Source organism: Ostrea edulis, chromosome 4 (genome assembly GCF_947568905.1).
Source record: "Ostrea edulis chromosome 4, xbOstEdul1.1, whole genome shotgun sequence".
Lineage (NCBI taxonomy): Eukaryota > Metazoa > Mollusca > Bivalvia > Ostreida > Ostreidae > Ostrea > Ostrea edulis.
In genome coordinates, this window is record NC_079167.1 from 54180447 (window position 1) to 54197663 (window position 17217).

Below are 17217 nucleotides of genomic sequence, written 5' to 3' on the forward strand. Positions count from 1 at the left end.
ATGGACAGTTATGAACCAAAAGAAAACGGCGCGTCGTTCTCCTTTTATTACAAACGCTGAGCATTTTATAAGAATTAGTATTTTATTCGTGACTATTCCTTCTTAATAGACAAATATGTTTATTTGAATGGAAGTTGCTGACTCCCTGTACATAGAACAATCCAGATATTCCCTAGCAGTGTCGCTTGAATGTTTGTTTTGTAGCATCTTAAACAGCACTCAGAAATACATGTATCCTCCCATTGAATGAAAGTATGTTTTTGAAATAAAGAGATATAATTTTGAAATATTAATCCAACGATACAGGAATTAGAATTTTATAGAAAGATAATCAAACGTTTACAATGACGAACCTTTAAAATATATAAATAACTTCCGGTATTTTGAAAAAAGGGGTGGATTTGCCAGAAATTCTACACACCCAGTGAATGTGTAGAATTTTGTTTTACACCTATCTATTTTTGTACTGCATGTATTATGATGATGTTAAGCCCCAACATTATGGACAATATATCTTTGTTCAATCAAATGAGCCCTAATCTTTGAAATAGACAGATGGCAAGATCATTTTTGATGTAATCTAAATAAATGAGGAAACTTTTGCCATGAAAATTGCTTTTAATTCAACTCTTTCATTCATGCTGCCTGTTTTTAAGGTTTCACGTTTTGTTAAATAGTTTGATATTGACTGGTTAGAGCAACTTTTAATATTTATTGGATAGAATCGTGTAAGACATCGATTTCTCACATTATCACCAATGTGAGATCGACTTTACCCATGTGAGACAGCCATGTGAGATTTTTCTGTCTCACACTGCTGCGACGTCATTTGATTTACTCGTGTGGGATAGCTGGGAAATTCCACCTCTGGAACAAGATTCGCTTGGCAAAGCCTCATCCTAGACTGTGAATCTTGTCCCCTCGGTGGAATTTCCCTATCTCACACTCGTACTAATGAAGGATTCTATTAATCACATGTGTTGTGAATGGGTATTCAACTACGTGTGCTGATTTGACAAACATTATAACACACCAATGTACACATTTTGAAATTTTCAAGTTAGTAAGGGATATTACTATTCTGCGAATTTAAAATCATAAATCAATATATACTGTAGTAGTTCACTGTCACTATCGTTAATAGCGAAGACACCTGACACACACACTGTTATCCTAGGGGGAAACCCTCATATCCCAAAAGATATATGAAAACATGTTTAAGTTAACATACATGTAGCTAACTGAATCGACAGCAAATTATTTTTTTTTAATCAACACTGTTTTGAATATATTTTGCCTTTTTCACTCATATGGAGACGTCATGAAGACCGGTGAAGGGCTTCAAATTTAGACCTATACTCAGCACTTACGGCCATTGAGCAGTGAGGGTTCTTTAGCGTGCCACACCTACTGAGACAAGGGACATCCGTTTTTAAGGTCATCTCCGAGCACCCGTGACATTCACACCTGATGTCGAGCGTTTGACGATGGAACTGTCACTATCTGTTTTAACGACTTATGTCTGTCGCGGCCAGGATTCGAACCCCGTCCTTCCGCATGCGGGGCGAACGCTCTAACCACTGCGACGGTTAAATCTCTTGCACAAGGGTATGAACAAAAAATAATAGAATATAGGTAAAAGTAAAAAGGTTAATCATTCAATACAGTAACAAACATTTTACATGTATAACAAGAAAAAAAGTATTCTGTTAGTATTGCATGGCAATATACATAGTCTCCTACCGGTCTCAAAAAATGTTGGACCGCAACAATATTCAAAGTTCTTTATGTAGGTTATGGTAAAGGGGAAATTGGGGTACCAGGATAGGGATAACCAACTAGTATTTAGTTAAAAGACTAGACCAGGGGAAAAAAGACAAATTCATAATCAGGTTCAGGTCTTTAACCAAGTCAATGAACTGTGAAAGGTAGGTGATCATGAATAATTTAGCTGCATTGTTGAATCACTATGCTAGATCCTTTAATGAGTGTAGGACTTCTATCTACATAAATAAGAAAATTGGTTGTAAACTTTAAGCTGGTGTGGATGTGACTCCACTAGTTCTTATCAACTTTATTAAGGCGAACTAAAAATGTACCAATTATCAAATGAATATCTGCAAGCATAACAAAAAAGTCCAAAAAACTGATAATTCACACTATATCTTTAAGTTCAGGGACCGTAACTCAGGGGAAAATCACAAAAATAAAACTTGTTTTGTAACATGTGGCAAAGTAGTATATCAAATATCAAATGAATATCTGAGAGCACAACAAAAACAAGTCCGGAGTCTGAAAAGTCAGGCTATTTTCAAGGGCAATAACTTCGTGAAAAATCAACGGACCAAAACAAACAAAATAGCAAAGCAATGTACCAAATATCAAATGAATATCTGCAAGCACAAAAAAGTCCGGAAAACAGATAATTCATACTATTTTTTTCTAAGTCCAATGACCATAACTTAGTGAAAAATCAACAGACCGAGACGAAATTCGAACTTGATCCGTAACTTGTTATGACAAAGCAATGTACCAAATATGAAATAAATATCTGCAAGAACAGAGAAAAAAGTGCGGAAAACTGATATACCGGACTGACGGACGGACAGACAGACGGACGGAGTGCAAACTTAAAGTCCCCTTCGACTTCGTCGGTAGGGGACTAAGAAACCAATTTATGTTTCTCCACGTGACGCGGAATGTAATCGTAACTTGTATGTAATATACATCAGTGATATTATTTAATGTTGGGTATTGTATAAATGAACCTATAGGTATTACCAAGTAACGTGCATGGGCAATTCTAGTGTTCATCATCAAACGAGGTGAGGCTAATAAGCAGGTAAACATATGTAAGGGATTTTACGGTCGGGAAAAGGGAAAGGGTTTGTAATATTTTTCTTTCATTCTGTTGGTTTCTTAATAGTTGCTACACCTGATTAATTCACTCCCACAGAAATGAATTGTCGATCTAATCGCAGTATTGATACTCAAAAGCACAACGGATTTTCTTTAATCTATTTGTCTATATGACATAAAAAGAAACAATGGGAATATACATATGATATGGTCTAGGAATATATAAAGCCAAGGGTTTTATTTTTTTTTTTACTAGCATTTCATAATAATTATATTCATCATTTGATGGTATCCATAGAAGTATGTATATATTTGAAAGCAATATTTGTTTCCAAATTAAGTTCTTGGTCTTTGTTCAAATGCTACAATGTAACAATGATCTGAATCATGGTAACTTTAAGATGTTTGTTGACTGATTGGATAAGGGTCTTGTTGATTTGGACCAATAATCTTTGCAGTTGTACAACTTCTCTGTTTCTGTTGCTACATTTCCTGTGAGGTTTGTACAGGAAATAGTGAAACTATACTGAACTAGTTCCTTTGCTGAAGCCACTTTGTATCGAAAATAGGTTTTGGTACGTAAATCATATGACTAGAAACTGTTCATTTTATAGAGAAACATTCATAATAGTATATGTCATTTACCTATTTCATAGGTTATCCCTCCAGACACTTCACAGTTTTACGGGAGGTTAAGTTGGTATGTATATTTTTCTACATTGATTATAGGCCTCCTTCATCAATTCATTGGGCAAATATACATTATTTCTGTTTGTAATGTGTTATAACAAGCTTAAGGGATGTCTCTTCGTGGAACTGTGTGGACAAGTTAACATTAAAACTGCAGCGTAGTCTTTGAATTTTCACAAAAAATAGTTTCTATATCTGTTAAGAGATGATCATCTTTGGATGATATTAAGATATTTTTATTAGAACAAAAATAACTGATAGGGCATAGGGATTTGTGTTTTGATTAATAGTAATTTTGGTGATCCTTAGCGGACGTTTGTAGTCTCTGGATGCTTTTGTTGGGAAGTAGTTTGGTAAGCAGCTTGAATATGGTCATTTAGTGTATTTGCAACTATACTGATCCCGATAACTGACTAAATTTTGCCTTATGTATCATGTGTAAGGATTACGGGTTCATTATTGTAATATGACAAAGCCATCGAGATAACATTTTCTAAAACTTAATGACCCATCTCCAGCGTAAAGCCCACGCATTTGCAGCCACTTACCCAACTTCAAGAAATAATTTGACTCACTGTAGTAATCAAGCATTGCAATTTTGACATAATCTGGAATAGACTGCTGGTTGTAGAAGGTTGATATAAACCTGATTATCTGTTTTGAGGTTAGTATTCCCATCATCTGCTTCGTCCGACTTAACCGTCCCGCCTGATAAACCAGGGATCAATACATAATTCGCAAGACGTTCCCTACCACTCTTTAGACCAGTGGTGATATATTCCAGAAAATTAACCATTGTTGTTGACTGGATTCCAAATCCAGTCTAGTACCTTAACAAAAAATGGATCTACAATGGTTTGTTAATTCAAACTTTGCCTATATGGATCACCGAGACAATGTACTCATGCCACCTTTTCGGGTTTTTTTGGGGGGTGGGGGTATTCTTCAAAGACATAGTGATTTAGAAATTTTACTTCAAATATTGTCACTATTTCATCTGCATGAATTGTGGGGTAGGGTTCTCATGAAGCCTAATTAATTTTTAAGATCATCGGCTGCGAGAAAGCGTTGACGCTTCTGTATAAAATCCTTCACCGACCCCTTTATATTTACTAATGAATGGTAGTCTGCAACCATAGAGTTCTCTCATAACCAGATGAAGCGCCGTTTTCGTCATTTTGATTCTCCTAAATTGCATCCCCGTGCCATCTTCCGCGTGTCTCTATACTGACACTCACTCATTTCTTTCCCCGGAGATTGCTTAGTCTATTTATCTTAGTCAGAATGGAGAATAGAAAAAAATCTGAACATAGCAAACAGCTGTGATTACACTGCTTTATAATCTATATAGAATGCTTTTGGTAATCGAAGAAAAACAAAACACACTTCAAATATTACACAGATAGATAAATTAGGGTCGCCATGTAATTCACTCCATGAAAATATATTCCGTTATTTTTTGCCTTTTATGCCCCTCCACGAAAAACGTTCTTCCGTCGTAATTTAGTTTCCGTTATATCTGCTGCAGATGCTTATATTCATGATCATCTATTTCTTATTTGGGTTTTGGTTGAATAATTTTTGACAGAGTTGTACCCCTTGGACTTAAAAAGTTCAAACAATTCATGGATTCCGCTAACTATCTCAGTCATGCATGGACATTTTAAATTAAAGTTCAGGAAATAGATACATCACGAGAATACGCAGGTCAGATTTGCATTTGGTTCCGGTTAACTGGCAATGTTATGCTCCTTGGACTTCGGAAAATTTCAAACAATTTACAGTTTCCGCTCATTATCTGAAGTCATACATTGAATTTTGTCAACACTTCCCTTCTTAATATATATTAATATGATAATGTAATGTACCAGATCTAAAATTTGTAGCCAGCGGAGGCATTCGTTCCGACACATCTAGTTTATCATATAATGATACTGTACTTTGCATGTTATTTACAGAAATAGTAGTAAGATTTTTTGACATAACCCACGAGCCGAAGGGTCATTTACTGACTTTTTTTTAATCATCTAGATCGAATACCTGTATGTTGAGTACAGTTTCAGAATGCTATTTATGCATTTTATATCTATAACCCATAGATGCACCGATACACTAAAATATTCTAAATACATTGGACTTAGGCGACGTTGAAAAGGTTTTTGGAAGATATAGAGATTTTTCTAAAGATTGCATTGATGTTTGGCATCAGCATGAATAACCCTGACTCCTGCAAGCATTGCTGTCTGTGAGTACGTGCATAATGAAATAAGTTACTGTAGCAATGGGAATGATATTAATTTTTGCAGCAAGGACTAGGATGTCGTAAAGATCAGCTCTCTTGTCTAGAAAAATTGTGATGGACAGTTTCCATACACAAATATAGAGAAATAACCAACAACTTTTAATGTGGCAATTTCAATTTTCCCCATTTAATACCCCCAAATTATGTTTCATAGTCCATATAGTCAGTTTCCTTTGCCATACCAGAATGCCAATCTTGGCCTGGTAGATGACTCGACCCCTCCCGCCTTTTGCAGCTCTTTACATAAAGTTAAAATCTCGAATAACAAAGACTTAAAACGCATATTTGATTAAGAATTAGGAAAAAAAGCAATCACAATTTACTCTAAAAATATTAGTATCCACGTGGCATATAGGGTATTTCAACCAATTAATTTGCCTACATGTTTTATTACATTTTGACAGATTTAAAAACACATGTGATTTGAAAGAGTGATTTCAAGAATTATTCATACATATATGACGTTAATCTAGAGTTGATTTTAACACTGAAAAATACAAATGTAACATTTTCACAAGCTAAGCTCAAGATGACGTTGCAAGACATTTCATATTAGTCATTCATTCAATTAAGGTTAAAAGTTGACAGCTTGAGGACATATATTTAATGCTGTGACTAAGATACGTGTATACGGGAGGGAGAAGAGATGATCTAATCGTAGTTTTCATTCACTCAAAAGATAATGATTATGCCTTATAAGAAACTTACTTACTACATATATATTATAAGTCCTTAAACCTTAGTCAAAGAGGGAACGTCTCGCTTAAAAATCACATGGTGGCATTATTAATTCAGTCATATCGAGACATCTGATAGGCATAAAGTCTTGATTTGTTAATTTTTGGCTGGTATTATAGCGAGCGTAACAAGCTCTTATGATAACACGTTTGAGAAAGAATTAGTTCAAAACCCCAAGTTTGGACTACATGTACATTCATGATTGTTTCCTATGTGATTTATGCACGACCATTCTATAATTAGAGGCGCGTCATCAAGCTAACACTAATGTGGGTAGCACGTGACCTGTGTGTACACAATGAGACCATTCTCTCACCAGAGGGCGCGTTACGCAAGCTTCACATACACCTCTGTCAACGCTTGGAACCACGTGATAATATAATCACATGATATAAACAGTCATTCTCGGTTTCCTTTCCCTTTAAAAGTTCAGACAACAGGTGATACATCAGGCTCTTTTCATAGCCAACTGACACTTTAATAAGTGCATATTTACCATTTAGCTGTTTGTCTCTTATTTTACAAGTTTTATCGTATTTTTACAGCCTTTCTTACTTTTGATTCCATGTTTACATTTAAATCTCCACCACGTGTATATTCTACATTCATACGCATATTACGAAGTAGTTCCAAATTTATGATCAGAAAACGGCGATTTTAAACAATTTACAGTAATCATCAATTTGATTGCACCAAAAACATATCATAATATGACTAAACATTTAGTCCAAAACATAAATGTTGGATCAAAGAAACTTTTACAAGATTTCTGTAAAAAGCCGTTGACAGAGGTGTAGTGCGAGGAGCGCACGGAACTTTGGGTAGAGAATGACAATGAGACGTCACTGCAGAACATCCGCACAACTCGTACCAAGATTTTTCCATTGCCTAGCGTTCAAGAACAAGACATTTAGGCTATAACATTACGAAGTGTATACACTGCAAGCCAGATGATTTCAACCTGCTACAGACTGTAATGTTCAAATGCGAAATATTTCAGCATCAACTTAACCTTCGATTCCAAGAGTAAAAACGTAAGCAAAATGAGAAACGATATATCAATTATTTCATAAATAAAAATTGGTTTTATGATTCAGATTTCAACCTTTGAGAAAAAAAAAATTAGTCGAGGCCACTTTGTTTTATAGAATTTTATGACTTTTTTTTTATCTGGATTTAGAACTCAAAAATAATCAAGGTGATGCAAGTCTTCCATGTATGAAAGGTCGATGCACTATGGCGCACAAATCTTCAAGAAGGCTTCCCTATGCTTTCTCCATTCATTCTAAAAATTTGATATTGTTTTGGGGGAACAGTTTTTATTGTGATTTGCCAGATATAAAGCAGATTACATCAATGATTGATATTTTTCTATTGTGTTTTGCATTGATCTTAATTTTTTCAGATGCTCTTGGAATTTTGTTTCTAAGAGCTGCCAAAGTTCATGTTTACTCCCCTTTGTGGCCTCTTTAGTTTCAGACTCATATTCTTTTGGTTTTTGGTCAGTTTTATATTGAAATTCGTCTCTAACCTGGGCTTTGACATTTTCTGTAATTGTATGAATGTCGCCTTAACCTCTGTGATGATTTTTTTTTTATTTATTTACCCCTTTATTTCTGACAAAATTGTAGTGACAATGCTTTTGATATCACCATTTCCCTGATCCCTGACAGACTTTCATGATTGAATCTCAGTTCATCAGATATGCCGGTATCCGGAATAAGAGATTCAGTGTCGAAGCTGCGAGTCCGTTGTTGTTTTGACGGCCTTGTCTGAGACAGTAGAACTTTTTTCAGACAACGACACAAAATGTAAATTTAGATTCAGCTGACTCTGTACGAACATGCTGATTTACTGCTCCGTTCTGCCGATTTCTCATTCTTTTTGTTTGACTTTTGTTTCCCGTCCATGTTCGAGAGTTCGGTGAGCGAGTGCTCACGGTAATTTTTACACTTCAAAGAAAAACAAGGTCGAATCTTCAAATATTGGTCACAATAATTGACAGAAACATCCAGGAAACGGGCTTTTCTTTGATTCAGCGTCTTTTAAAGCTTTTTAACGTTTTTAAGAAACAAAATGAAGATTTTTTACGGAGCGCTCTAAGGTCTACTCCATCACGTGACTGGAAGTCAGGATATAGATCTGACCATTCTATTGTTCATCTTGAATTAAAATTTAATCCCCTGAAGAGAGGTAGTGAAAGGCTATTTCTCAAGGTTCTTATGATGGAAATCAGTGGAGTTACTATTTCACACCCAGCATATAAGATCAAGAAAAATGACAACCCCCCCCAAAAAAAAAATATCACCAAACAACAAACAAAACAATATAATGACATTAGAATCTTTTATTGAACTTAATTTGCTGGATGAGAGAATAACCACTCTTGGAAATATCCGAAAAGAAATAATAATAAGAAAAGTTACAAGTTCATATAATAAATTCCCGTGCCTGTTGGATAGAGTAAGGGGGAAAACCATCTAAATACTTTTGTAATATCGGAATTATTTATACGAAAATTGAATTGAAGGGTACTGCAACAATATACAATCAGAAATACTGTTAAGATAGATCATGAAACAAAACATATACATACATACATAAACAAAACACAGACATTGTTAATATATAATACCGGTATTTAACTATCGAGTTGAAGGCCACAGCAAAATATTTTTTTCTAATATGACGTCACAATGCACTTCATCGATAGGGAATATTTCGTAAACATATAAACTACCGTTTTATATACAGGGATATCATAATGGAGAGCCTGGATGAATGGCAAGACCTAAATGCACTGTTTCGTAAAATAAATACTTAAATTATCTAAATATTGCGCTACTATAAAAAGTCATGCCCTTAACATACCCTGTTTCGTAAGAATTTATGTTCCAAAGTTATACTAGTCTCTTAAAATAGAACGTATCACTTCTGCAGAAGATCACCTCTGGATACCACACCCAGTAAATACATCATTTTTCAATATTCCTTTTTTATAGACGTATCCATATGAGTGAAAAATTGTCGGGCGGGACGTTAAACAATATACAACCAACAAATCAATATTCTGTTTAACAGTCAATATTTTTGTTCTCATGTGATAACAAACAAACATTATTAGAGATACCGAGAAATGAAGACTAAATTCATAGCATGTTTCGTGTTAATTATACTTTTATTTTCGTGCCTTCTTTCAGTTTAAGGCAATGCTTTATGTATTCTTTCTTTTTTTTTTTTATAACAAAACTATGTAAAAATGTGGAATTTTCCAAAGATCATGAGAATTGCCTCTAATAGCTGTCACTCGAAAATGATGTATAGCCGAGAATTTCTTCAATTTTAATTCACACGGACCCAAGCAGTGCTTCTGACAAAATAGATATAATTCAACTAATTCTACAAATCTGTACCGACACTAATGATTTGGAACGAAAACTTGGGTAAAAATGAAAGACATAGTTCTCTTGCCTTATAATCACTTCCTGCACACTTGGCAATCAATCTGGGATCCAACAGGTGTGTTAATTCAGGCGATTTCTGTATAACCTGTCAATACCCGTGTTGATTTTGGCTGGCTTATTGATAATTTATCTACTGTTTGCAAGAAACCGTACTGGAAGGTGTGCGTGTCTATAGTTAAGCGTTTTCTAATTACGGAAACAAATGATCGTTAATTATCTTTCACTAATGGTCAGCTTGACAATTCGTACACTCAGCGATGGATAATCAATGAATAGACCGTAAACATTCATAGAAACGCGGCGGAATACTGGAAAAGAGTCAAAACAGTTCTGTATTCATTTGTGTTTATTCTGAACAAGAATAATCAAAATATAAAAGTTTCAAATCTTTTTCTCTTTCTCTCTCAAATTGCAAGCAGAAAACTAAAATGGTATGGTGCTGAAGTCGTGTAGTTAACTTTTAAAGAGGTTCAGAATTACTAAAAACCTGACAGTTTCATCACGAGCAACTTTACTCTGTTTCGTGGAGAGTTTTGAATATGCCGTTTGAAGAAGCCAACGCTAGTCCATACTTGGATTTTTCAATACCAGAATATACACTGAATTCTATGATTATGAATATTACCCATCACAGGCTCTTTAAACCATAGCAGGTTATGGATGATAATTCTTCCAAATCATGCTGTTAGTTCCTTAAACTTTAATTTACTAACAAAGGAATAGATGCCGTCAACATCAGCAACATTCTTCATGATAAAAAAGTTCAGTCTTGTATTCCAGCATATTTCAAATTCAAATCTACACCCCATATTTCCTACAAATATACATGTACCTCTACTATTGCGTCCAAACTTTTTCATTATAAACTTTACAGTGCCTAGAAATACACCGTTATTCATAATCCGTCTACGCGTTCTTGTTCTTAGTCTTCTTTCAGCTATTGTCAAGCGGGACATTTCATTACAGGTAATGTTGATAAAATTGAAAATGAGGATCTGAAATCACTTAATTTGAAAGGCCCTAAATTCAGAGAACTCCGTTCTTTCAACTGGCGACAGAACTTCATCTCTTTTATAAAATATGTCGAAGATTATGCCAGACGATGGACTAAAAAGGTATTAGATGAATATTACACATATTAAAACAAACGTACATACCATCTATCCTTCTGTGTTTAGTAAACCAGAAGTGATAAATGAATAAGAAAGGTTACATGAGGAATATGTTTTGGTTCCAGCTGACGAAACTTGTAACAACATTGTCTTTGTTTATAAGTTATATTGCAACTGTATTTTAAACGAACTTGGCATTGATTCCACTTTTGGTAATCATACTTACACTCCCACTTCCCTTTCAAAAGAGTTCAATGAGTTACCGAACCTATACTGGATTCCTAAACTTCACACAACCCTTAGAAACATAGATATATTGCTGGATCCAGTAAATGTTTTGCCATGCCCCCATCTTTGTTCCTCACAAAAATATTTAAAACAGCTGTGGAGGAGAAACTTCAAACGTATTGTGCCACAACATATGCCAGAAGTGGTGTAAATCAAATGTGGATTCCAAAAAAATTCTAAACAATTTTAGCAAATTTTAAATCACAAAACTTTTCTCAAATCAACAACATCAAAACGTATGACTTTCCAACACTTTACACGACCATTCCTCGGGATAAATTAAAGACTGGTTTTTTGACATCATAGACAGTTGCTTCTTCAACAAAAATGGACAAAGGAAATATTCATATCTTGTGATCAGCCATTCAAAAATTACTATGTTAAACACCACCCTGATTGTACGCACAAGTACTCTGAAATTGATATTAAAAAGATGCTGGAGTTCCTCATTGACAATATATTCTTTGGTGATCAAGTTTTCCAACCGTCTGTTAGAATTCCCATGGGCAAGAATTATGCTCCTTTATTAGCTGACCTGTTTTTATATTCATCGGAGGCAGAAATTATTCAAAAGCTTTTACACGAGAAGTTATCTATAACAATGATCATTTTTATTCATATATCGATTTGATACTGTATAGCGGGGTTTTTCTGCGGGTCTAAAAAGAGTCATCTCTCTTGCAAATACCGAAATCGCAATTGGGTGCATATTTGACAAGTGCAATTTTGGCGGAAAGCTATCTAACCGCTAAAATAATCCAAATTTATCACCCCACAGAAAAAATCGTTATACGGTAAATCCCAGTGAACTCGAAATAAAAGGCACCACATGGTCTTCCTCTTCTGCTTCGTACTTGGATATTTCATTGAACATAGATTTTAACGACAAACTAACAACTCATCTTCATGACAAACGGGATTACTTCTGCTTCTCCATCGTCAACTTCCCATATCTATATAGCAATATTCCATTATCACCTGTATATGGTGTTTATGCCTCTCAACTGATTCGATATACAAAAGCTTGTTCTGCGTATGATTAATTTTTAATCGAGGCAGGCTATTGACAAACAAATTGATGTTATAGGGGTTTCGTTTAAAGTCAGCATTTCGCAAATTCTATGGTCGTATAACAATATATTTGACAATACAACCTGATCATTGGATCAAATGCTGTCCGACGTGTTTCATACCAATTGTTAAGCTGTTCTTTACATTGATTTTGACTACGGATTACTCCGTTTACCTGATCGATATATAGGTCTCGCGGCAGATGTGACCGGTCAACTGGGGATGTTTACTCCTCCTAGGCACCTGATCCCACCTCTAGTATGTTCAGGGGTCCGTATTTGCCCAACTCTTAATTTTGTATTCCTTATAGGAGTTATTGGATTGATCATTGTTCGTTATCTTCACATTTTCAGCATAGTGATTTATCAAAATTGGAGTTATCTTTCTTATCCGCGTGACACTGCACTATAATTAAGTACTATTCGAAGGGAATAAAACTTTACACAACATTGATTATTGTTTGCGTGTGTTAATGTATCTTTTCCAATAATAATTGTTTTGTGTTCGTTTACAACATGTATAAAGGAGACAAAAGAGAATTTAAATTCAGCAAAAGTAAATATATTTATGTTTGCTTGATGAAAATAAAATGTGTACTTTTTTCATTCTTTAATGTACTCTACTGGTTCTCAGTTGTATTGAAATATTATCTCAGTTTAAAGCTTGCTGCCTGTAAAACTTCACTGTAATGTGTAGATACAGAAGGAACTTCCATCAGGGAAACAAGATGAACATTTTCAAACAACAGAAGTCAGAATCGATTGGAACATTTTTAAAGCTGAATTGTAACGATTCACCTTAAGCTGTTATAAGCGTTTAAAAAGCCTCGAATCTTTCTGTCCACCAAAACATATAACTTGTGTTTCTAAGTGATGAAATTATCAGGTAGGTCTCTATGACGGCTTGAGTACCGAAATTATTTATCAAAGTAGCAAGGTTAGTCAAAAATTAGTTAGACAAAAATGGTAAGTGTATTAATTCAACTTTACAATTTCTCATTGATATCCTAAACCTGATTTAATATGGCGTGTAAAACGTTGCAGTATCATACAACTCTTGTTTTATATGCAAAAATCTTCATTTATATTCAATAATCTTGTTATTCATATGATGTATTTTGATGCATTTTCGATAATCTTGATATTTTGATGCATATTCGATAATCTTGATTTTTATATTCGATAATCTTGATATTTATATGTGAAACTTTTGATAATTTTGATTTCGATAATCTTGTTATTTATATTCGATAAATTATTATTTATATTTGACAATCTTGTTCAATTTATCGAATATAAATAACAAGATTATTGAATATATAACATAGATAACAAGATTATCAAATATAAATCAAGGTTTGTCGCACATAAATCAAAATTTTTGCATTTCAATATCAAGATTATCGAATAGAAATCAAAATTTCCACACATAAATATCAAGATTATCGAATATATATCAAGATTCATCGAATATTAATTAAAATTTTGTTATAAAAATATCAAGATTATCGAATATACACGAAAATTTTCACATATAAATATCAAGATTATCGAATATATACATTGTATATCAAAATTTTCACACATAAATATCAAGATTATCGAGCATAAATGAAGATTTTCGCATATGAATAACAGGGTTATCGAATATAAATCAATATTTGTATAATATTGCAACGTTTTACACGCCATGTGACGCTGTGTCTTGGACCTATTTAAGGTCTGATATTCCTTGGTGAAGTTCTATAGTGAAACGCCGTGTCATAGATATAGCGTGATTCTTTTGTGGAGACACCGCGTCTATTTACACCGCGTCTATTTACACCTATATTCGCGTCGTCCGCATACGTACATTTTTGTAAGGTCCGATGTCTTTGGCCTAATCAATAGTTTGATGTCACTCTGTGTTAGCCCTCTGAAAAGAGATACACATATACTGTAATTATTACAATAATAAATCACTGCTGATATTTCTTGTGCTTACAACAGCAGTCAGTGTGTAGACAACTTTTCATAACCCGCATTCTGGAATTTTATGTGATAGATGTCACAAGATAAACATGCGCCTCCTCATTATGTTTACACCAATTTTTAAGCGTAATTTGAACAAGGTCGCCATTGGACTAACGAGTCTCCACATCATGTGGACCACATACATGTATATCGCGGGTGATCATGAGCTTTACTGGCAGTTGATATCCTAAACATGTAACATAAAATTGTAAAAATAGTTCGTACAAGCTAAACATCATAAATTGCTAAAACATATCTCATGAATTCCCTCCGCGTCTATACTTATTGCATTCTGACCTAACGCTGATCTTCATATTCATGAAATAACATAATGGAATTGAAATTCCCTCCCCACAACTTTTCTATACATTACAATGGAATAGATATATTTCGTTTACATGTATATAAGTGGAGATTTTTTCTCCGGATGTTTTTGCGTATCCGCTCATCTATTACCCGCAGGTGTCGCCTAGAATATAAATATTCTAAGTTCCCCTGAACAAGTTGTTCTTTACCACGACACCCCCTCTAACCCCTCCCAAATAAAACAACTTCCATGTATGATTTGCATCATGGGATTAATATACGAGGTAAATATGCAAATTTCACAGCAATTATCGTTACAATTCATATATTTCAAAGTTAGCAAAATTGTCTAGTTGCAATATCAGCTGTCATAATGAAATCCATTTCATGTGTTTACGATAAATGTAAGTCTTCTTGTCCAGTCGTCAGCTATGTTTGACTTACAAATGATCTCAAAAGGCGTCTCCTTCTGATAGCCTTTCTCAAACATAATGAATGTTGGTGTTTTTTAAATTCAAAATGCGTCATATACCATGACTAGTAATGAGACGACAGGCTAATGAATTGAGAGAGGAGAAACCCAACATGGTGTTTTACAAGGGGTCTGATGCCAAATCCGTATCCATGTATATGTAATATGGATTTGTAACAGTGCGATATGAATTTATAATAAACCAGAAGTATATCGTAGCTACTATGACGTATTACTTGCAAGATTTACTGCAAAATGAAATAATTTTTCAACGTATATATTTTTAAAAAAATCCAAATTGTTGTTTCTTTTTCAAACTGGGTTGTAAAGAAACAGTCACAGTGCAGCTTACCTGATTGGATGGATTGACGAAGTGTATTGTGACATCATAAAAGTCCAAATCATTCTACTTTCATAGTTCGTAAGGCACTAAATATCCGGTCACTGATACACAGTTTAAAAATCGCCTGGTTTGGGTTGATACAAAAACAAGCAAGTAAATCAACATTCAAGGAGAATGGAAATACAAAAACTGGTTATCATATCACTGTATTTCGTTGTTTGCACCTTCTAATATGTTGACGGCACGGTGTTACCGCTAGGGCGATCTCAGCTACATACAATATATAGCCTAGATGACTCCAATTTCAAATGCTTTTTTGTACCGTAGTCTTGCTTTGTTTTGGTATAATAAACAATTTATTGCATGAATGTTCGGGAGATAAGAAGAATTATTCACCCAAGAAAAATCATATCCCCCCTCGGGCGTTGCCCTCGGGGAATATGATTTTCTTGGGTGAATAAATCTTCATATCTCCCTCACTATCATGCAATAAATGTATAATATTACTTGATTAGTAAATATCGTGACATTAATCTAAAAACCTACTTTCGTTTTCGATAAACTACCCTGAAATAGCAAAAATGAGAATAAAGTGGTGAACACGCTTTAGCGGATCTAAACCATTTTTTTTTTTAAAATGACAACTTAAGATAATACGATATGAAGTAAATCCCTTGTTTATGGATGCTTGATTTTGATCTTACAGAAGAAATAAGTTTTGATAATTTTTTGAATTAATAAACTATGCCTGTTCGTTTCTTCAATCTTGAATCAACCTTTATAAAGCGCCCAGCGAGGCAACATCATAGACGCCAATCTCACATTCTCGGGGCTTTCCGGCAAGCCGAAAAACAATCAGAGAAGTTGTGATTTCAGCATAAAATTGTGTAGGTGTTCAGTGTTAGTTATATATACTTATAATAGTTTTGACTATAGGCCCATATTTATCACTTTATGAAGATTTATGATTATATCACTTTATACATCTCATTCTACGAAGGACATCCCTCCCGAGACCAACGATCTGACGCATCGCTAAATTTTTGAATACGATATTCATCTGATATTTTAGATGTTCTTAATTTTTTCCATGATTATAGAAGTCATTGTTACGACTTTTTGTAATGATTTATTGAACCGTTAATGATATGTACAAGCACATGGATAAAAACACAAGAAAGTTTTAATTTTGGTTGAACTTGTTTTGTGATGACACAGATCTTGAAAGTAACTAGTAAGTCGAAAACTGTCCAATATGTCAGATATCGAATGGTCCGGGACTGATCTGGGAAGTTTGCGCCTTAAAACTTTAAAGTTAAAACATTTTACCGATATTAAGATGCACACTACCTGGCAATGTCCAAGAAATTGGGCCATTGTTTACAATATAGCAGTTGGCCCGTGGGGACCCGGTTAGAATAGTTCCTCAGTACCCATTGCTTGTCGTAACAGGCGACTAAATGGGGCGGTCCTTCGGATGAGACCGCAAAAACCGAGGCCCCGTGTCACAGCAGGTATGGCACGATAAAGATCCCTCCCTGCTCAAAGGCCGTAAGCTCC

General features: G+C 34.5%; 2 protein-coding genes across 3 annotated transcripts in view; both read left to right on the forward strand.

Annotated features, from left to right (window-relative positions):
* The window catches only part of LOC125669045 (vesicular acetylcholine transporter-like), a 1656-nt gene extending 1596 nt beyond the window's left edge, over positions 1 to 60 (forward strand). Inside the window, exon 1 of the mRNA XM_048903489.1 lies at positions 1 to 60. This exon is cut by the window's left edge and continues 1596 nt beyond it. Within this exon, the coding sequence (XP_048759446.1) occupies positions 1 to 60 (60 nt within the window).
* The window catches only part of LOC125670770 (choline O-acetyltransferase-like), a 74993-nt gene that overhangs the window by 19939 nt on the left and 37837 nt on the right, over positions 1 to 17217 (forward strand). For both annotated transcript variants that reach the window (XM_048906134.2, XM_048906135.2), the window contains one exon: positions 3516 to 3559. The gene's annotated coding sequence lies outside the window, so the exon portion shown is untranslated. The remainder of the gene's footprint in view (positions 1 to 3515; positions 3560 to 17217) is intronic.